General features: G+C 37.4%; 3 protein-coding genes, 2 long non-coding RNA genes and 1 pseudogene across 6 annotated transcripts in view; 2 read left to right on the top strand and 4 right to left on the bottom strand.

Annotated features, from left to right (window-relative positions):
- Positions 1 to 231: 231 nt before the first annotated feature.
- On the bottom strand, positions 232 to 2312 carry LOC9300418 (probable fructokinase-7). Its single transcript, XM_021024840.1, is given in 8 exon segments — positions 232 to 539; positions 625 to 741; positions 826 to 860; positions 863 to 965; positions 1058 to 1255; positions 1331 to 1543; positions 1632 to 1846; positions 2166 to 2312. Coding segments are annotated over 6 exon segments (777 nt in total). The 5' UTR covers positions 1520 to 1543; positions 1632 to 1846; positions 2166 to 2312; the 3' UTR covers positions 232 to 404.
- A 9041-nt stretch (positions 2313 to 11353) lies between these two features.
- LOC9300417 lies at positions 11354 to 13327 on the top strand (annotated as a pseudogene).
- LOC110228208 lies at positions 11561 to 12101 on the bottom strand. Its single transcript, XR_002331788.1, has 2 exons — positions 11934 to 12101; positions 11561 to 11689 (listed from the first exon to the last, which is right to left on the bottom strand). It is a non-coding gene; the product is annotated as an uncharacterized LOC110228208 (long non-coding RNA).
- Positions 13328 to 13351: 24 nt separating the features above from the next.
- LOC110228192 lies at positions 13352 to 14646 on the bottom strand. Its single transcript, XM_021024810.1, has one exon. The coding sequence runs from the start codon at positions 14546 to 14548 to the stop codon at positions 13478 to 13480; it is 1071 nt and encodes a 356-aa protein (XP_020880469.1). The 5' UTR covers positions 14549 to 14646; the 3' UTR covers positions 13352 to 13477.
- Positions 14647 to 17275: 2629 nt separating this feature from the next.
- LOC9300416 overlaps positions 17276 to 22408 on the bottom strand; it is a 12277-nt gene continuing 7144 nt past the window's right edge. The window contains 1 exon segment of the mRNA XM_021022147.1: positions 17276 to 17433. Coding sequence (XP_020877806.1) covers positions 17277 to 17433 — 157 coding nt within the window. The 3' untranslated portion in view covers position 17276.
- LOC110227579 overlaps positions 20778 to 22408 on the top strand; it is a 4075-nt gene continuing 2444 nt past the window's right edge. The window contains exons 1-3 of one of the 2 annotated variants that reach the window (XR_002331284.1): positions 20778 to 21271; positions 21596 to 21860; positions 21955 to 22092. This is a non-coding gene — a long non-coding RNA (uncharacterized LOC110227579). The remainder of the gene's footprint in view (positions 21272 to 21595; positions 21861 to 21954; positions 22093 to 22408) is intronic. The other variant, XR_002331285.1, reaches the window with a different exon arrangement.

Genomic DNA, 22408 nt, shown 5'->3' with positions numbered 1-22408 from the left:
CTTTATCACAATTTCACAAAATCCCAATCAAGTTTGACTTACAAAATTTATGGAGGTGTCACGTGCTACTCACGTTCAGCTCCTCGTAAACCGTAAACCGGTTTAAATATCAATTAAATAGTTCGAAGCGAACAATTTCATGTTTTGGTTTAAAGAGTGTGTGTCGTTCTCGTTACATAAAAACGGCAAGTAGTTTTACAAAGCATGAATTTGTTCCTTGTAGAACCTAACTTGATATAAAAACCAAACCACCCCAATACTAAAACTCCGGGATAGATCAACAAACTAAAAACACACACACAACATTCTTGAGTTCCTACAAATTGGGGGAAAAAGATTTAAAAACCAAAAATACAGTAAAAGGTAATGAATTGATACACTCAAAAGAGACTTTTTGAAGCATTTTAGGAACGAGTAGAAGTCAGAAGATCTTCAACAGCATCCATGCTGGGCATGGCCGGAATAGCTCCTCTCTCTGTTACCGTAATGGCTCCACAAGCGTTTGCGAATATAAGCGCCTCTCTTAGTTTCTTCTCATCCTGCAAAATTTCACATAATGTCATTGATTCATAGTCTTAGTTACAAAAAGCCAGAGAAGGTAAAATGTTAGAGATAAGTAAGTACCTTGAGAAGAGTGAGTTCAGAAGCTAAGCTGTTCAATAACCCGCTCACGAATGCATCTCCTGCACCGGTTGTATCAACTGGCTTCACTTTTACTCCACCAACTCTGCCTTTAAACTCCTACAATACAATATAGCAACAAGAATAAGCAATCTAATACCGATTTGATATCGAAGAAGATAGAAAAAATAAAGAGAAGCAAACCTTAGTGTAGTATCTACAGCCATTAGGTCCTTTGAAACAACAAGAAGCTTAAGATTGGGATGAAAGAGCTTTTGCAACACCACATCATCATCATAGGGATCATCACCACCGGTCAGGAATGTAATCTCATCCTCGCTAATCTGAAAAACACTCAACACGACTTGTGTCATTTTTAAGTACGAGGAATGCATCTGATCTGATCTTTATCGGTAGTAAAAAAAAAAGATCATACCTTTATAACATCAGCTAAATTCCAGATACTCATGATCTCTTTCCTTGCAGCTTCTTCTGATGGCCACAATGGCAATCTCAAATTCGGGTCATAAGATAAAAGACTCCCTGCGGATTTAGCGATTTTCATAGCTGCAAGCTGAGTAGAACGGCAAGGTTCCTCAATCAAACTGATAGATCCGTAGTGAAAGATCTTGGCCTGTACTTAAAACAAAAACAAACCAGTGGACTTAGTCTCATTCCAAATGTGGATCAAAAGATGAAAAGAGTTCACCTTTTGGATGAGGTCTTTATCAAGCTCAGATTCCAAAAGAAGCATATCAGCACTCGGATGCCTGAAGAACAAAAACTCCCTCTCTCCATCACCTCTTAGTGTAACAAACGCAAGAGCAGTCCGTGCATTGTGATCGAACCTCATCCCAGAGTTATCGACATTGTTAAGCCTTAGAATATCAGCTAACATTCTTCCAAACTCATCATCACCAACCTGAGTTTATAAACAAAACTGAAACTAAGATTGGATTCAAAACAAAACCCCTTAGTTCATCATCAATTCTGAGTCAAAAATCTCAGACCTTTCCAATGAAAGCAGACGAACCACCAAGTGGTCCAAGTCTAGAGACACCAACAGCTACATTTGCGGGAGCTCCTCCAGGAGCCTTCTTGAAAGCTGGTGTTTCAGCTAGTGAAACACCTCCAACCGTTGGAAAAAATTCAATCACATTTCACCGAAACATACCACAAGAGTTTCTGAATCTCTTGTATCGATCTTTTAGATTCTTGAGATTACCTATTACCAAAAGAGAAATGAAAATCAAATTCGAATTCTAACAACAACTCTAAAGTTCCTCGATTTTGTCAATCAAACGATAACACAAGATAAAAGACTTGTCGCATGCACAGATTTCGTTTTTCCACAGAAACAAACAGAGATCCATAGAACAAACCCAAGAAGATATATGATCAAAGAACAAAACTTTAAGGCAAAACAATGAAACCCAGATACTTAATTCCATGGAAAACGAAAACCCAACTCAAATCCAGCTTCATTAAAGATCATTCGACAGCGACAGATCAAGAACAAAAGAAAGAAAGATTTCGAAACGAACCTGAGATGGCGTTCTCACCCATTTTTCGATACCAGAGAGATCTTCAGATGCGATTAATCAAAACGGAAACAAAAAATCCACAAGAAACAGAGAGAAGGATTCGAAAGAGCGAGAGAAAGATTTGAAAATTCGAGTGCTTTGTTTTGTTGCTAATTGTGTGTTTGACCATTTAATACGCCGGAATAAAATAGGAAAAAAGTCAGGATAAAGAAAAAGCAGGTGTCTTTATTAATGCGCGACGTTGACAGTTCAAAGACTGCTTTTAATCATATAACAACACAAATCACATAACAAAATTAAGAGATTTGGTCGCCATTCTTCTTCTTCTTCTCAGCGAGCATCTTCTTCTTCTTCTCAGCGAGCATCTTCTTCTCCACTTTATAAACCCGCTTCCAGAACTTCGAACTTTTCCTTTCACAAGTCTTGATTGCTCTTGCAAGGTAGGTTTGGTCAACTAGCCCAAGCCGTTTCTTTGAGTCTTTTAAAGCTTGATCAGCAAGGAGTCTTGCCTGTAGGCGAAGCTGATTTTCATTTAGCCTGGCCTCTTCCGCGGAAGAATCGGAATGATCGGAGAAGTTTCTCCTCGCAGCCAACGCGAAGACTCCGCCGGAGACATTTGTTCTTCCAGCAAAGGCGAGGACCCCACCGGAAAGATTTGATCTCGCAGCCATGGCCCCACGCAGCATCATCATCATCATCATCCTCAAAAGTTTTTGTCTTCTTCTTCTTTTTTTTTTTTTAACATAATAAAGGTGTGTGGCGCCGTTATATAGTGGGTCCCGCCGCTTTCAGGTGTTGATTTCTAATTGTATATCGTCATTTGTTTTTACTAAATTAAATTAATAAAGATATGCATGCTCTCATTTTCTTATTAATAACACTAGTCCATTAGTCTTGGGCATAAAATTCGAAATCCGATCCGAAACCGATCCAACTCCGAACTCGAACCAAATAATCACAAAATCCAAACGGATAAGGAATTTTCCTACCCGAATCATCTGAACCAAATCCGATCCGAACCGAAAACCGAAAAAATATCCAAAAATATTAGTTTTATTTAGCTATAATTTTATAACAAATAACAAAAATATCCTAAATAACGTTATATATCGGAAATTTTTTAGTTATATTTGTTAAAATTATACATATTTTTGCAAAACTTAGCCAAATTTTAGTAAGATTAAACTCTTTTTTTTTTATTATTTAAATTGAACATTTTCTAAATTTTTTTTCCCCGAAAACCGATCTAAATCCGAAACTATCCAAACTGAAACCGATCCGAATAGTCATAAAATTCAAACAATTAATAAACTCTCCTACCCGAATTATCCAAATCCAAATAGAGCCGAAACGAATCCGATCCAAAATCCGAATGCTCATGCCTAAATACCACGAATTTATAGTTTATATTAGTAATGAAATTAATCAATTAGTTTATGTTGCTCTTTCTAAGTGTCATATGGATCATTGCAATCATATATTGATGGACCATTGATTTTAATATATTATAATTTTATAACAAATAACAAAAATATCCTAAATAACTTAGATATCATAAATTTTTTAGTTATATTTGTTAATATTATACATATTTTTGCAAAACTTAGCCAAATTTTAGTAAAATGAAACTTTTTTTTTTTTTTTTTTTCTGAAAACCGATATGAATCCGACACTATCTGAAGCGAATCTGATCCGAATAGTCATAGAATCTGAACAGATAATAACATTTTTACTTAAATTATCTGAACCGAATCCGATCCGAAATTTAAATGCTCAGACCTAAATACCACGAACTTATAGTTTATAATTATATTAGTTTTGAAATTAATCAGTTAGTTTATGTTGCTGCTTTCTAAGTGTTATATGGACCATTGCAATCATATATATTGACGGACCATTGATTTTAATATATTATAATCCTAACCCACACGAGTCTAATAGAACCAGAAATAACAAGAATAGAATAACTTAATTAGAAACGTTATCTCATATTGATTAGTTTATGCAGTTAAATTTGGACTTGTGGCCCCCTCCACAAACTCGGGAAACAAATAAACAATTTTACACCTTGCGGTCGACATTTCTTAAAATCAATTTATTTAAAGAAAAACGTCAAAACATTATAATACGTATAATTAACTACATGTGTTCTTCTCCTATTTTATCAACATAAATTTTCATTATATTATCTTGGTTACTTTTCCATTCACGACTATTTTCTTTTTACTCAAATAAACAACAAACATACCGATGTTTTATTTATTTTTAGCCATTATCATTAAACTATATACGTTTGTTTAATTTGAAATAATCTTATTTAGTTTTTCGTTTGAGATGGGTTTTGGATTTCAATTTACATTTTTTGGGTGGTACAGTTTCGTAGAAGAAATTATCCCAACCAAAAACCAAACTAGAAACATTTTAGATTTTTGAATTTGATGTAACTTCTTTTTATTGTTGGATGGACCGGTTCCTCGACAGGCTGATCATTAAACGGGCCTGTCACTTTCCGAATGGAGTATCTAGCATCAACTGCCTGGTCAGCATATCAGGGAGACTCTATTGTTTTCTTGATGGGCCGGTTTGGATGTTAGAAAGGCAAACCCATGTCCAACAGTTATTCCCTCTAGTTTATTTGAACGAGTTGCTTTAACCAAGGATGATGAAGGAGTCTCATTTCCTATGGTTTCTTGGCACCGCCCTCCTTTATTTTGGAGGGAGAATCCTCAGTGTTTGTGCCATGAAATCGGGATATTCCCGCGTGGGCTTAGTTTCCGAATCCTACGCGGAAAATATGCTCCGCTCCTATTGGTATCCGTATTTTTCATTTATTTGCCCTTATTAGGCTATAAATAATCATTTAGCTCCTCACCTTTTTTGTTTACGATCGTTCATCAAGCTTGGTATTGAAGGAGCCGAGAAGATTGCTCGTGGAGAGGAGATCGCCGATGGGGACGATGAGATCGAGCCTATTGACGTTGGAAGAACCAAGATCACGCCTGAGATCCTTCAGGACATGGTTGATTTTTGTGACTCTCTCACGGGCTCGAATTTGTTATTCTTGGGCCAAACGATCGTCCTAAGAAATGTCATGAGAGCTAGGTATATCAATCTGAATGAGGTTAACTTCACCAAATGCAATCTTCGGTTCCCTCTCCTGACTTTCTTTATGCAATATTACTAGAATCGTCAATTGGCGATTTTCTAGTTTACAGCCGCGACGATCAGAAACATGGTTGCTCTGAAGAGGCGTGCTGATCAGTGTAACATCTCACTTTTTTGAGGAGGCGACCACGTTTTCGAAGATTAGGGACCAATCCGGAATGTATTACGTGAGTGATGTCCCTAAATTTGTCTATAAGGGTCCTTCCAAGACTCATAAGTAGATGGATCGGTATTTCTATGTGTGAGTTAATGAACACGTGTTGGAAGATCCTTCCATTGGTGATAAGACCAAATTGAACCTTCATCATGGTAGTAGTCGGTTGGTTAGCTTCACGTTCAAGATCGTTCAAAACTCCTTTGTTGCTAACTACTTTCGTCGTTTCTATCATTTTGTTTTTGCAGAGCCCGTCGCTAAGATCCTTCAAGACCTCCCAGAGAACTTTATGCGAGATCAGGATCATCTCAGAGAGCAGGACTCAATCAAATGGAAGCTCGTTCCTCAGTTGAAGTAAAAGAAGCATTCAAAAGGTATTAGTGTAGTCATACTCCCTTTTTTTATAAATATAACTGCTTGCTCCTTTGTTTTTTTTGTCAGCTCGCGGTTCCAGGAAGAAGAAGGAGAAGATGGTGAAAATGGCAATCCCTAACTATGCTGCTACCGCGTTCCAGAGCCGTGGTAACTCTGAGAAGGGAAAGGACCGTCACTCGTCGAAAGAGGCTGAGGAAGTTACTGCTCCGTCCTTTGGAGACGATTGAGAAGGCATCGTCTGGTCGTCACGAAGGGGTTAAGGATAGAGGCAACAATGCTTCTAAAACTCCCAATCGCATGGGTCCTCTTTCAGAGCCGTCTCTGAGTAAAGGAACATCGAAGGAGGTCGTTGCTGGCGAGTCTGGTTCGCGTAAGCGAAAGACCGCTGAGATCGTTTTGGGGCTGGCGAAGAAGCTGAGATCGTTTCCTTCCACCGAGCCGACCTTACCTCACTTCTACAATTATTTGTACAAGTCGCAAGACATCCCCTTGTCGAGCATCAAGGCGGATTGTGGGAATATTATTCGGATAATCCCTCTTGTGTCGAAGGAGCCTGCGGCTGACGAGCTCTTAAAGGCCGAGGCTTATAAAGACAGGACTCGTTTGGAGTGTTTGGTTAGTTATTTTTGAGCTTTTTTGCTAGTTCCTTGTCTATGCTGATTTGTTTTCTTCTTCTCTATGACCTGTTTCTGTCTATCGTTGTAGTTGGTGGGTTCGCTGAACTTGTTGATTAACCACTACGATTGGCGTACGAAGAAAGCCGAGAGCCTCACAAAGATAGCGGAGGAGTGTAGGGATGAGGCGCAAAAGCATGCAATAAAGACACAACATCTTGCTCAAACCGTAACAGAAGAGTCTGAGAAGCTGAAGGAGGAGCTGAACAGGTTGCCTACGTACCCCTTTCAGGGATCAAGCCGATCGTAGTTCACATTACAAACTGATAAATGATGGTTGAGCCATCCCTTTCTTTATTTTTAAGCGATTGTGACTTCGTCGAAAAGACTCAGGGTCTGGCCACTGCTTAGTAGTAGTATATTTTTAGATTGTTCGTGTTCCAGGATCGTAATACTTTTATGCCCGGCATTGTCATGAGGTCGTATATGCCAGGTTTGACGAACTTTGATACTTGATAGTGTCCTTCCCAATTTGCTCCCATCTTGCCGGCCTTTAACTCTGTGGTATTTTCGAAGAATTTTCGTAGGACCAGGTCGCCTTTGTCGAAGAAGCGTTGATGGACGCTTTGTTGTAATACGGAGCTGCAGAATTTTGGTAGTTTTGTATTCAGTGAAGTGCTTGGTCGCAGAGCTCCTTGACCTCGTCGTTGCTATTGATGAGCATTTGATTATTTAATTCAGGCTGGCTGATAAGAAGCGTTTGGCAGAGACTTCCTACGTTGACCTCTGCTGGGATGACTGCCTCCATGCCATAGACGAGAAAGATCGGTGTTTGATCTGTTGATAATCGTGGCGTCATTTTGTGGGACTAGAGGAATCCATCGAGCTCATCTACCTACTTGTCCTTCTTACCGTCCAGTCTCTTTTTAAGTCCGTCCGGGATAGTCTAGTTTTGTGTCTCGGCTTGACCGTTTCCTTGCGGATTTTATTGGAGTGAATTTGCTCAATCGGATCCGCCAGCTGGTGCAGAAATCTTCGAACTGCTTGGAAGTGAATTGTGACCCATTATCTGTGACGATCTCGTGTGGAAGTCCGTGGTGACATATGATAGTTTTCAGACAAAGTTCTTGACTTCTTTCGATTGGATCTTGATGTACGATTCCGCTTCGAGTAAAGTAGTCTGTCATTATCAGTGCATACTTCTTGTTGTGTGATGCAGATATTGGTCCAACGATGTCCATGGTCCATCGCGTAAACAGATAAGGTGCGGTCGAGATGGTGAGCATTTCCTTTGGCGCATGAATTATCGGCGCGTGTCATTGAGATTTTTTGCACTTGGCGATAAATTGTTCACAATCTGCTATCATGGTCGGCTAATAAAGCCCATGTTTTTTTATTTTCAAAGCTAAGGCATGCCGTCATGAATGATTACCACCAGTACCAACGTGCATTTTCTTCATTACCCTCTCAGTTTCCTGCTTTCGTATGCATAGGAAGAGAATTTTGTTGGTGCTATATCAGAAGAGGAGGCCATCGAGCATTGTGTAGTGAGCTTTCTTTGCTTTTAATCGTCGAGTTTCCCACTTATCAGATGGGACAACGCCATCAGCAATATACTGGACTATAGGTATTCACCAATCATTGGGGTTGAGGTATGAGTGATCCTCTGCTGTATTGGTTTGGGCAAGGCAAACGGTATCACGTCTGTCTATACTACTGATAGATATATGCTTTCGACGGGTATCACTCTTCGCAGGTTTGGATCAGACGTTGAGAATAGTACGACCAATGCATCTACGGGCCGGGGGCGTTTGCGCTTCTTGGAATTTTATCGAAGGCGGAGAATATGAATTGCTTGATCAGCTTCTGAACGATCTTTAGGTAGGCATCTATCCTCTCGTTTTTGGTCTCGTAGTCACCGCTGAACTGGCTTGCTACTAGATGAGAGTCGCAATATGCTTGTAGGTGCTTGACATCAATTCCAGACGCGAGTTTAAATCCATCGATTAATGCTTCATATTTTGACTCGTTGTTCGAGTCAAAAAAGCCGAGCTGAAATAATTGTTCGAGAATCTTCCTGTTGGCGAGGTTAGGTGCAACCCTATACCTAAACCATGCTAGGAAGATGCTCCATCGACGTGTATGATCCATTTCTCCTTTGGTGGGGGCTCAGAATCGGTGCTCGGAGGAAGTTCAATGAGGAAATCGGCCTGTACTTTTGACTTCATGCTCGTTCGTCTGAGGTATTCCGTATCGTATTCGCTTAATTTTACTGTCCACTTGGACATTCGTCCTGATTGGCCTGGATTATGGAGGATCTGTCGCAGCGGTTGGTTGGTTAGCATGACGATGGTGTGAGACTGGAAGTAAGGTCGGAGTTTTCATGTCGATACTACCACATCATATGCAATTTAGTCAATCGTTGGGTAACGCAGCTCGACGCCATCGAGAGTTTTGCTTATGTAAAAAGTTGGTTTTTGTTCACCACGATAGTCTCAGACTGACGCCACTCATTGCTAGGCTTGATACCGCGATATATAGGTACAACTTCTCTCCCTCTTCTGGTTTGGCGAGGATAGGTGGTGTGGGTAGGTACTTTTTAAGCTCGGAGAAAGCTTGCTCACATTTGGGTGTCCATTCAAAGTAGTTGATAGAATGGTAAGGTTTTGTCGGTTGATCTTGAGATGAAGCTGTTGAGGGCGATAATTCGTCCAGTTAATCATTGTACTTCACGTTTGTTTCTAGGGGACGACATATTCAATATAGATGTTATCTTTTTTGGTTTTTCCTCGATACCGCGTTTGGTAACGATATACCCCGAGAACTCCCTAGAAGTCATGCAAAACAAACATTTTGCCGGATTGAGCTTCATGTTGTATTGTCGCAAAACATCTCTTCAAGTGTTTGACATGGTCGGTGGCTAGCTTCGATTTTACCAGCATATCGTCGATGTAGACTTCTATTTTATGGCCCAACTGTTATACAAACATCCCTGCATTTTTCAGGCCGAAAGGCAGAATCTTATAGCAATAGGTTCCGCGATTGGTTACAAACGCTATTTTATCTTGATCCTCCTTATGCATGAGTACTTGATTATACCCCGAGAAGGTTTCCATGAAAGATAACAGCTTGTTTCTTGCTGTTACTTCCATTAATCGTTCGATGTGCGACAAGGGATATCTATCCTTAGGGCATGCCTTGTTTAAGTCCGTGAAGTTGATGCAGATTTGTGCTTTTCTGTTTTTCTTGTTGACTACAACAGGACGGGTATTTTACTTCGATTATGGACCCGACCTCAAGCAGCTTTTTTACCTCTTCATTAAGCGCTTTTTTTCTTTCGGCTACGAGTTTTCGCCTCTTCTGCTTTACAGGCATGTACGTGGGATCGACATTAAGCTCATGACATATGACCTCAGGGCTTATATTGACCATATCGTGGATAGACCACGCAAATGTGGCGACGTTAGCTTTTAAGAACTCGACAAAGCTTGTTCGGCTACTTTCATCGAAGTCGAACGCAGCACCACTTAGATGTTTGGTAAAAATTTGGCACTTGCCGGCGTCAGCTTCTTCTGGTTTGAAGTTCTCCCTTAGTACATTAAGTTCTCCTACGATCGACGGGACCATGTCAGGTGTGTCCTCCAAGAACTCTCCATCAATTCTTGTTTACCTTCCTCTGTCCGTCATTCTGCCGATGCCGGGTTGTCGCAAGTAAGTAGCTTCTGTTACCTCCCAATGTGGTCGCCAACTGATGATCGTAGGCCTGAACGCGAACTTAAAGGAGAACATATATGGGATCGGAATAAAAGGCACTTCTTATTAAACTTAACCAGGGATCGGCATAATACAAATAGATTCAGGTACCGATCTACTATAACAGGACGATCTAATTAGTCGAAGTATCAAGCCTAGTTAATTAAGGGTTAGAACCGGATAATTCCTGATTTCCACACCAGTCCAAGCTTTCCTTTTTTTTTTGTCGTCAGATACTTGTTTTTATAACAGTGATGTGATACCTCGATCCTTTTCGGAATCGATATGGAATCATTAGGTTACATGTGCATAGTGACAGTGGTTGCTGTTGGACGGGCCTGTTCCTCGACGGACTGATCTCTTAGTGGACCTGTCACTTTCCGAATGGACTATCTAGCATGGACTGCCTGGTCAGAGAGACTATTATTTTTATGATGAGCTGGTTTGAATGGTTGAAAGACAAAGCCCAGATCCAACAATATTGAAATCGATTTACCTTGTTTTTTTTTTCGATAGAAATTTAAGAAACAAAAAAGAAACATAGATAAACGGATATGTATGCTAAAATGCTATAAAAGTCAACATTATTTTTATAGTATTAATTTATAAATCTAACTTTAAAATCTAGTGTTATTGGATCTTATATTTCATTAGATTTTAATAGTTTGGTGTTATTCAAAACTAAAAGACTTGTAAAATCTTTGTATATTAAATCATTTGAAATGAAATCTCTGTGGAGTTTTCTGAGTAAATTATTAGAATCAAAATCCAAGATTGATTTTAACTCCATCATTAAATAACACCCTCTTATTAACTCATCGAAAAATAAAGTACGTAATTTTTTATTCAATCTATGAATTTAATTGGGGTTACAAAAATAACCAGATCATCGACAAATAAAATAAAAAACATCGGTAAGTTAAATAGGTGAATCAATGTCTCTAGTAACAAACTTTTTATCTGAGAGTACAATTTTCTTTTAAAGTTTTTGGCACAAGTATAAGAAACGTGTACAGTAAAAGTAGAGTGAACAAATCAACAACAAATGTCAACACCAAAGAAGAGCCTTCAAAAGACGAGAGCTTTTCTTTTGCACTCTTCCTCTTTCTTCTTCAACTTTACAAATTAAAAACACACACAAAAACTCCATTTCCTTCCTCCAAATCTTTCATTCACCAAAAAATTCCATCCCTTTTATCTCCCTCTCTCTCTCTCTCTCTCTCTCTCTCTCTCTCTCTCTCTCTCTCTCTCACACACACTTTCTCTATTCATGCGACCTAAAAATGGAATCTTTAATGAGACTCGTCTTAGTTCTGTTTCCGTTCTTGGTCGTCTTCTTCGTCCCTCTTGATCATGTTTCTTCAGAATCTATCAGCAGAGCAGATTTTCCAGATGGGTTTGTATTCGGAACAGCTTCGTCAGCATACCAGGTGACATTCTTCTTCTTCTTCTTCTTCTCCAAACTGATCCAAGAAAGAAAGAAGATTTTGACAATCGCAACATTTTCTTGCAAGAACATCAGTTCGAAGGAGCTGTACAAAGGAGAAAGCATATGGGACACTTTCACGAAGAAACCAGGTATTAAAGAAACAAATCAGAAAATGTCACAAACAAATCAGTTTTTTCTTGATCAACAGGAAAGATATTGGATTTCAGCAATGCGGATACTTCGGTCGATCAATATAATAGGGTTCATGTAAGTTTTACCTGAAAAGAACACATTTGTTGACTTAAGCTCAAAGATAAATGTAGGGTTGCTTCTTGACAGAGCAACCTCATCCAAACAAATCTAAGATAAGACGTAACAGGACATCAATGAGAGAATCTAAGAAGCAAGAACCTTTCTTTGTTGTTTTAGCTAATGTTTGCTCCTAATTGTTGTAGCTTTTCGTGGAGGAGTAGCTATAGGAGAAAAAGTATGTATTTGTTCTGATAGAAACCCGAAGATGTTCCCTAATCCATACTGGCTTCTCAAAGAAACTAAACAGTTGTATTTGATGAGAAACAACTTACTTGAAACAGGCAGGATCAAGCTGGCTACACATTGTCCCATGGGGAATCAGGAAACTGGCAGTGTATCTTAAAGACATGTATGGAAACCCACCTGTATTCATCACAGAAAACGGTAAATATCTCAAACCCCCAAAATGTGATTCACACAACCATCAATCAAAAATTTAACAGATGGAACAGGGGAAGTGAACCCAGATGGAGTTAAGTACTATAACAGCCTAATAGATGCTCTTTTAGCCAAACGAATCAAACCTTACGTGACATTGTATCACTGGGATCTCCCACAAGCTTTAGAAGACAGATATGAAGGATGGCTAAGCAGAGAAGTCGTGTAAGTATGCTAAAAAAATGTGATATCTTGATATGGTGAGATGGTTACGAAATCCTACGCTAAAAAAAAATGGTGCAGGGATGATTTCGAGCGTTATGCATTCACCTGTTTCAAAGCATTTGGAGATAGAGTGAAGTACTGGATCACTTTCAATGAGCCTCATGGGGTATCGATCCAAGGCTATGACACAGGGATACAAGCTCCAGGGAGGTGCTCACTTCTGGGACATTGGTTCTGTAAGGAGGGGAAGTCATCGGTCGAACCGTATGTTGTAGCTCATAACATTCTCTTGTCTCATGCTGCAGCTTACCACACCTACCAGAGAAACTTCAAGGTAAGAAAACAGAAGGGAACAATCTTAATATCTTATAATTCATAGTGCAGAATAAAATGTGGGAAATTTTCATATGCAAGGAGAAACAACGTGGTCAGATCGGGATATCATTAAATGCAAAATGGTATGAGCCAATGTCTGATTGTGATGAGGACAATGATGCAGCTCGTAGAGCAATGGATTTTGGGATTGGACGGTAAATATTAGATCCTTATATCTGAACATTTGCATATAAAAGTCTAAAAGAGAAAATAAAGACCAAAGTGACAGAATGAGATTTAAAAAAATAGGTTTATGGTTAGTGAAAACAATTAGTTAATTCGCAGTCAATACAACAAATGCGTAATGTATGCTAATTGATAGCCACTGCTTAAAGGGGTGTCACAACATTCGATATTCGATATATAAATCCTACATATATGAGTTATGGAGGCAAAGAGCAAGACAAAGTTCAAGACCAAATGCATATCAATCAATCTCAGAACGCATAGACAAAAATAGTTTGATGTTTCCAAGGTTTAATTAAGAGAAAAGACAGACTCTAGACTCAGACTCTAACTCCCAAACTAATAGCTAGACTATATTTTGAGGTGGAATATGGTAAGGTGCTCGTTTTGAACAATTTCCACCACAGATGGAGGAATCAGGCAGATAGAAAGAGATGCTTTCTTCGATATCCAAGACTCGTACCCAGTTAGGGCACAAGCCAGGGACAGCAAACGGTTCAGCCTGTGAGATGAAAATGCAGAGATCTCCGATGTCTTTAGTGTAGACCGCGTTTCCTTCTTCGTCAAGCTTGAAGACCATTAGAGCTTTCGTTTGCATTTTCACGGTACCACTGGCCGTGACCTTCCGGTATAACTTAACCAAGAACGTTTCATCGGTGGATCGTGACTCCACCAAGTGTTCACTCGTGCAACACGATTGCAAAAGCTCCCGTTTGGTCTTGGTCAGCTCGGGAAGGTTCTGGAATCGCAACCTCTGGAACTTGGGTTTGTGCTTGTGTGCCCGAGGATCCCATGATCCAATGAGGTGGCCTCCAGATCCGGGAAAGCGAAACATGTCATGTTTCTTGGAAAACATGACAGGGGAGGAGTAGAAGCAGGGGCTAGCGATCCTGAAGTTGAGCCACTCGGAGTTAGCTTGAGCGGGTCTGCAAAAGCTGAGTTGAGACCCCAAGAACTTGACAGCCACAACACAGTCCTCATCCTCCGGGGAAGACGAGGACATGGCCACGTTGGTCACAACTTGTGTTTGGCAACCAGGCAGAGTCACAAGAGGAGGCAGCGAGATGCGTTTCGGATCTGTATCCGATGCATATGGGTTTAGATCGTCTTGGAGACGCACGATTCCGTCGTCTTTCAAAGTAGCTACCCAGCCATGTGATGCCCCTATCGTCACCATTGGATCACTATCCACCAACTCCAGAGGCACCTTCTTTTCCAATTTAATGCAGTGACGTGCATCAGCATTCGAAATCACGAGTTTTCCGAGATCAGCTCCACAAGGAGTGACGTAGAGGATGGAACAAGGAGGAGTTTGCAGCGAGGAAGATGAGAAGCCATTAGAAAGAAGAACCGAGGATCTTACCAGCAAAGGTTTCCCAAGGCGGAGCCTCGAGAGCCGTCTTAGAAGCAGAGACATGAACTAGGATGTGTTCTTATGGAAAATCAAGAGATTCAAATAAAGAAGCCCTAATTGAAGAAATGGTGATCTTCTCCTCCTAAAACCCTATATTTAACCCACCAAGTTTTTTTATCAAAAAAAATGCAATATGTTGAGATTTATCCTTTTCATTATTGATATTTATCACTTTTATCTTCGTGGAGTAAAAAATTGAAACAAATCTACTTTACTAAATATTTAAAAATTGAAACAAATCAGCATTTCGAGAGTTTTAAATTTTTAATATATGAATTAAGTCCCCTGAATATATGAATTAAGTCAATCGATGAACTTTTAAATCCCATAATTCGAGTGTGAGAGTCAAAACAAGTACACATTTTAGGATACATTCTTATCGATTGCATCTTTCAGATCTTTATAGTGGCTTCCTTGGCCTTTTGCTGAATAAAGCCCTAGGAATTGGCTTTATTAATAGAAAAAACAAGAAGACATTAAAACAGATAGCCATTGAATTAACTATGTTAGATATTAGAAGTGAATGACATATTTATTATTCTATAGCAAAAGGTGAATACTTTTTAAGTGCAAAAAAACAGAGTAGAAATAGGTAATTGCTTACTTGTACAAAGCTAAGCTTCCTTTACTTTTTCAGGTTATGGACATTCCAATAACAAAACCACAAAAAGGTCCAACAAAAAAATTTATAAATTAAGAAACTAACATCAAACAAAAAACCAGTTGATATTCTCTGTATTTTTTGTATTTATGACAATTTTGTCCTCGGTGTAAAAACTGTAAACTTCACGCTTTTTTTCCGTCTCCTTTTTTTTTCTTCCTTTCTCATTCATCTTCATGACTTCATCTACGAGAATTTTTCAGAGTTCTCTTTCATGAATTTGGATTGTGCTTCTTTTGATTCAATTGATTTTCGATTAGATTGAACCCAATTTTTTGATTCAATCTAATTAGGGTCACTTCAAATTTCTTCTTTTTCCTAGTTGGCCTGGCCATGATCAGAGACAGAGGGCCTCATAGCAATCCAACTCGCAGGCTCCATCTCTGCGTCACTTTCACCATCACGACTACTCCGCTGTAACTTCAACTCCCACACCCCGTAAAATTGGAGTCGCTGTTGACTTTAGATAAATAGTATACTATTTTGGTGATGATTCTATATTGTTTGATATTAATTAGAATGGTCCCTAATTAGATAATGAAAGTTTGTGATTCTGGAATTGGATGCTTCTTCTCATATTACGCTGCAAACTATCGTTGAAGATGAATAGATGATGATGAAGATAATGGAGTTAAAGTCGCCACTCGCCATCACCACGGCGACAACAACCACCGCCATCATCATCATCATCATCACCAAAAAGAGTGTGAAAGACCACCGCTACTGCCACCGTCGCCATTGCGGCCATCACCATCACGATCCCTGCCACCGTCACTACGTCAGCCCACGTTTTTCACTCCTCACGCGCTCGTCCAAAAGCACAAATGTGAAGGACTTTGTAGACATTTCCTTCTTTAGTTGTGTTACTTACTTAATTTATAACATTATGGTGCTATATGTTTAAATAGTTTATCAAAAGTGGTTATTTTGCAAAAGACTCTTTTTAGTTTACCAAAAAAAAAATCGACAAAAAAAAAACTATTTAAAACCACGGAAGCTTCTATTGGGCTATATTTCCACTTTAAGCCCCATTAAATTAAAGATTAGACAGGCCTATTTCGGCCCAAGTTAGAAAAGGCAGCCTTTCTTCTTCTTCTTCTCAGCATTTCGAGAGTTTTAATATAAAGCTCGTTTATCAGAAAAAAATTCGATTCCTCCTTAAAAATGCAATGGTAAATTCAATTATATATATATATATATATTGATTTTCTGATCAATTCTCTATTTTAGTTAATAATGCCGATTTTTATGATACAAATATTCATTTTAAAATGACTTACAATTCAGGACAACCATGATTAGTCCAGAGTTGAAAATGTGTTATTAATAAAGGTAACGCTATATATGTCTAATGTGAGTGAATCATAGTTCAAAAGAGATCTTTCTTCTAATACTATGAAACAAATGTGAAAGACTACATTACTCTTAAACTTTCAAATGTGAATTAATAGAGTTGTTATGAGAATTTTCAAATGTAAGCATTTTAGGTACTATATTAATGTATAAATAAATAAAACTATATTAGTGTACTCGTTATGAATCTGGCATAATGTTTTTTTTTTTGGTTCTTGCCTTTGCAAAACTGAAAACAAAAGGATTATCCCCAGGATGCAGCTTCAAAATGACGATTCAACTTGAACAACGGTGGCGAAAAACCACATAGAGGTAAGCTAATGAAAAAGCTTTACAGAAGTAGTCTAACAGAAGATGACATGTAGCCAAATTGATTATTAAGAATCTTTTTGACACTCAGCTAGATTGGGCAAGAGTCCTACCAGTGAAAACAGGACTAAACAATATTGTATTTCTTGGTCCATGGTCTAGTGAGAAACAACAAGTATGACATGACATCACATAGTAAAAATTACTGATAAGTGGATGATAAGAGATGATAGCAAAGTTCTCTAAGAGCATACGCATATCAATCTCTCTCACAGAGAGTATATAAACACAGAAGATTTAATTTTTGAAAGGTTTAATAGAAAAGACAGACGCATACTTAAGACTCAAACAATGGAAGACTCAACTAGTAGACTCAACTCCAAACGACTAGTTGACAATGTCAAACCACTAGCATATGTTCTGAGGTAGAATCTGGTAAGGTGCCTTGAATGTACAATTTCCACCAACGATGGATGAATGAGGCAGACTGACGGAGATGCTCTCTTCGACATCGAAGAATTGGACGTAGTTAGGGGACATGCCAGGGAAGGAAGAAGCAGGGATAGCGAACGGATCAGACTTTGAGAGGAGGGCCAAAGAGGCGAGAGAGAGCTCGTGAGGATACAGCTTGGGAGGTATTTCAGAAGAAGAAAAAGTATCCAAGTCCAAAGAAGACACAAGCTTTTAACAAAGCTAAGCGAGATCAAGCTTATAATGGTGTGATGACCCATATTTGTATGCACTTGCTTATATTAGGCTTATGAGTTTGTTTTTACTTTGGTTTGTTTTCTTTGGATCTTTTAAAATTATGTTGTTTTATTTTGATCCGAAGACGTATGTCACATAACAGTTAGGGGCGGACATAGACTTATGAGGGGTAGAGCAAGTATCACATACTCATTTTCATAATTCATGTAATTTTTAGTTAAATTTTGTAATATATCTATTCAAATTAATAAAAAAATCAAATTTCCTAGGATTGTGCCCAAGCATGGACCAAATGGGTATGAAAAAAAAAAGCGACAGAGTCGTACCCAATTCTAAAAGAAAGGGTCTGTTTAATATTTTTGTACTAAAAAAGATCCAAACTGTTTTATATTCTAAAATATTATAAAAAAGCCTTAAAAGTACTAAATTTAGGTCCAAATATATAAAACTTTCATCTTTTTTTCAAAAATAGACAAAGAGTTTTTTTTTTTAATATGTCCAAAATATAAAAAAATCTCTTAAAAAACTAAAAGATCCATAAACTTTTTATCCTAAAACCTCTAATTATATTGGGCCGACACTGATTATGGCCTAGATAAATATAATTTCTGCAACCGCCAATGATAACAATATGATTTATTATCATTTCAAAACCTTTACTTCTCAACACAGATTCAAATATTTTCTATTGAAAATATGTATGTATGCGGTAGAAAAGGAAAGAATACGTAAATACTAAATACTAATTTGAATTAGGATAACTTACATCATGATAGTATATTAGTACAATGTAAATAAATTACTCTTTTTTCATGCTAGTAAAATTAATGATTTTGATTACGTTTATAGTCTTATTTGTCTATTATAATCAAGTGTAACCTATGTCCATTAGTGCCAAGTGCACGAGGCTTCTTTGTCCGTCGATCAAGGTCAATGCTCCGTTGTTTTTTGCCCAAGTCAAACAAAAGAATTGGCTCTGACCACATCGTTCATTGTGTTGCGTCGTATGGGAACGCCCCTTACGCCACCATCGTGCCGTTCACGTGTCACATTTGCCATGCATCTTCACATTTGGGTAAAAATTAACATCATCAATCATCTGTATTATTATAGAAATGGATTTGGGAGCCTTAAATATTTGGTTTTGTAGAATTACTAGGGATTGACCCGCGGTACTCCGCGGGATTATATTTTTATTCTAAATAATAATATATGTCTGTTTGAGAAACAATCAATAATATATTTTTTTAATATAATAAGTATTTATATAACCTATTTACATATTTACATGTCTGATTAGAATGTATATAGAAATCTATATAGTGTTCATTGTACGATTAGTATGTTGTATGTTTGAATATTTATAATAAAAAAAAAAAAAATGAGATTACAATTTAGTAAGCAACAATGTACGGTGTGTGTAAATTACGTATCATCTTATTGTGTTTGTTGTATATTTAAATAGTTTTGAAAGTGTGTAAGGACTTTATATATATATATATGTATATATTTGTGTGCAAGTATTTGTGTTGGTTTGTAAATTTTGTTTATGGTTATAAATATTGAAATATGATATCTCTTATTATTTTTTTTGTACAAAGGAAAACAAAGCGGTGGTAGTGCAAAATTTTGTATGCATTATATTTGTAAAGAGTTATTGTATTTATTTGTTCTTTTATATTTCAGACAACTAAGTGTTAATATATTTATAGAAATGAAAAAGACAAATTTTATAATATGAGACTTTAATGAGATTAACCTGCGGTACACCGCGGGCCTATATTTAAAAAAAAAAATTAAAAATTTATTTTATTAAAGATTATCTATAGATATAACCTATTGTTTTGTTTTATTTAAATGTACTTATATCTATGGATATTATATCTATAGGTACACTGCGAGACTATATGTTATTTTAAACGATTGTATAAAAATTTATAATATTAAATGTTTGATGATTATCTATAGTTATAACCGATTGAAATTGTAAATTTTTTTAAGACATCTATATCTATATATCATATTGTTATGTTCTAAGCATTTTTTAATGTATTTTTATTGGGCCAAATATGTGTGCATAGAAAACATACATTTGAGTAAGTAACTATTTGAGTAAGTAACGATTTATAAATTTATTTTTAATCGGCCAAATATGTGTGTATTTTTTTTTTTTTTAAAAAGGAAAATACAATGAATAATTAGAAACATTACATTACTATTTTGTAACATAATTCTATAAATATTAAGAGATTTGGCCTTTAGTATATCGGACTAACCTTTAATAATCATACTCGTTATGAGAATTCTAAAATATTACAATATTAATTTGTTTTCTAAATATAATATGTAGATATCTATTAGGCCTGGGCAGAAAAACCGTACCCGAGTACCCGAACCGAAACCGACCCGAAAAAACCGGTTCGGGGCGGGTACGGGTATTAGCTATTTACCCTATTGGGTCTTGTATTGCCGTACCCGTGGGTATAGGGTAAAACCCGATCCGAACCCGATACCCGAACGAGTACCCGATTACCCGAAATTACATATATTTATACATATAAAACTTTTTATTATGTAATATTTGAGCTAAATACATTTATATCTAAATATCCGAGAATAGTTACCAAAAATTAATGCATTTATATTTAAATATTTAAGACAAAATATATTTATACGCGAGATGCTTGTAAATTTTTTAAATATTTGGAAAAAATTCCGGTTATTCGGATAAATTTTCGGGTGAAACTCGGATATTAGAGTAAAATTGCGGATAAAATTCGGATATTAGGATAAAATTTCGGATAAAATTCGGGTATTTGGTAAAATTTTGGGTATTTGGGTATAAAATACCCGAACCCGATGGGTACCCGATTTTTTTGGGTATTTAGCGGTTTTAAAAATCTAAACCCGAACCGACCCAAACCCGATTAGATCCGAACCGAAACCGAACCGATATTTTAGATTTACCCTATTGGGTCCTAAACTCCTCTACCCGAAAGACCCATACCCGATCGGGTTTTACCCGAACCCGACCCGCATACCCGAATGCCCAGCCCTAATATCTATATATATAAGATACCGACAAAAAAAAAAAAGATATATATATATATATATATATATATATATATATATATAAGATTGGCTTCCAAATATGGATTCATGCTGTCTTTTTTTTTTTTTTGTTAATTCGTTGCATAAAATTAAAAAGTGGCATTAAGGCCATTAGAGTTTACAGCCCGTATATGATAAACCCATTACACAATATAATTGAACCCATATGTTAGAAGCCCAGCCCATTCCTTTGAGTAGTGGAAAACGATGGATGGTGAGTGGTGACGAAGAGAAGAAATCAGCCGAGAGAGATCCATAGCTGCATGATGTCGCTTCTTGTTGCTGGGTTCTCAGATCGGAAAGTTGAGATCCTGTTTTTGATGGTGAATTGTATGCTGCAGATGATCGAGTCCGGAGATTTGTTGATATTCCGATGAAGTCGATAGTTTCTTTCTCGCCATATCTCATAGATTGTGATTTTCCAAGCAAAGAGCAGGAGGTAACGAAGCTTTGGATTGCCTGAGAAGTCGAGAAATGAGAATCTCGTCGAGGAGATTAAACCAAATGAACGAAGTCGGCTGACTAAGGATCCTTGAAGAAAGTTGGGACCAAATCAATTTGGAGAAGGCACAAAAGAAAAAAAGGTGGTTTCTCGACTCAGAGGCATCGATTCATGCTGTCTTCTTTCAGCTTTCCCATCTCTTTACTTGATCTGCCCATTCTGTCTACAATTTATTAAAATATATATGTCAGCAAGTAAAAAACATCTTGTAGTAAGCAGGTAGAGAACAATCTTTTTGATTCAAGAGTACCGTTATATTCTTTTAGATTGCATCCACCATTCCTTCTAGTTCGGAGTTATAGAGATTGGTTTCAGCTGTTTTGATAATATTGGAATCCCATATCTGTATGAATCTAAATTTTAGAGACTTGAATTATCTGATGCTCAAATTATATGCGTTTGGCAGTTCTTACATGGTGGAGGTTAGCTTTTCTCCTGTACCAATGCACTTCGATGGTGTTCCCTCCTTTGCTGAAGCATAACCACATGTAGAGGCTGCACTTTACAACTATGCTATTTAGACATATCTGGCTAAGAAATAGGTTATCTTGATCGAATTTATAATTATACCTGATGGATAACACACATGTAAATGGCTCCTGCAACACATCTTTCTCTCTCTCCAGCTTCGTCCTTGCAGTCCCCTTTGGACCCGAAACAAAAAAAATGTGGTTGGCATCATAAGACTTATACTTTTGATTGTTTTGTGATATGGATATTATATATAAAAAAGCTTACTATTGTATTGGTATGAACATGCATCAGGAATGTTGATATAGTGAAGCGGAGAAGACCAGTGGTTGGTATCTAAACTTGACACGATCAGCCCAAAGACAGAAGCTCGACAAATCCCGTTCTACAGATTCAGAGAGTTGCATTGTGTGTTCGATGATGTTATGAGAGGTAAAGCTTTAGAGTATTTATAGGCTGCTAAGTTACGTCACAAATCTCTTGAACGCCAAGCATAATATATTTGATACTGTAACTAAATTGGAATAAAATCTTTGTACTCGTTTAGTATTTTGGAATATGCTATCAATCCGTTTCTAAAGAGTAGTAAATAATTGCTATAAAATCGATCTAGTTGTTATAAACCATATGGATGGACTCCATAACCGGCCCACAGCCCATTAGGGTTTTACCTTATTCTCTGTATCCTGCTATTATCCTTGTATATATATCCTGCAGCGAATCCATGGCTTGGCAATTGGTTAGTAGT

This window comes from Arabidopsis lyrata, assembly GCF_000004255.2.
Source record: "Arabidopsis lyrata subsp. lyrata unplaced genomic scaffold ARALYscaffold_8, whole genome shotgun sequence".
Taxonomy (NCBI): Eukaryota; Viridiplantae; Streptophyta; class Magnoliopsida; order Brassicales; family Brassicaceae; genus Arabidopsis; species Arabidopsis lyrata.
This window is presented reverse-complemented; position numbering and strand designations above follow the sequence as displayed.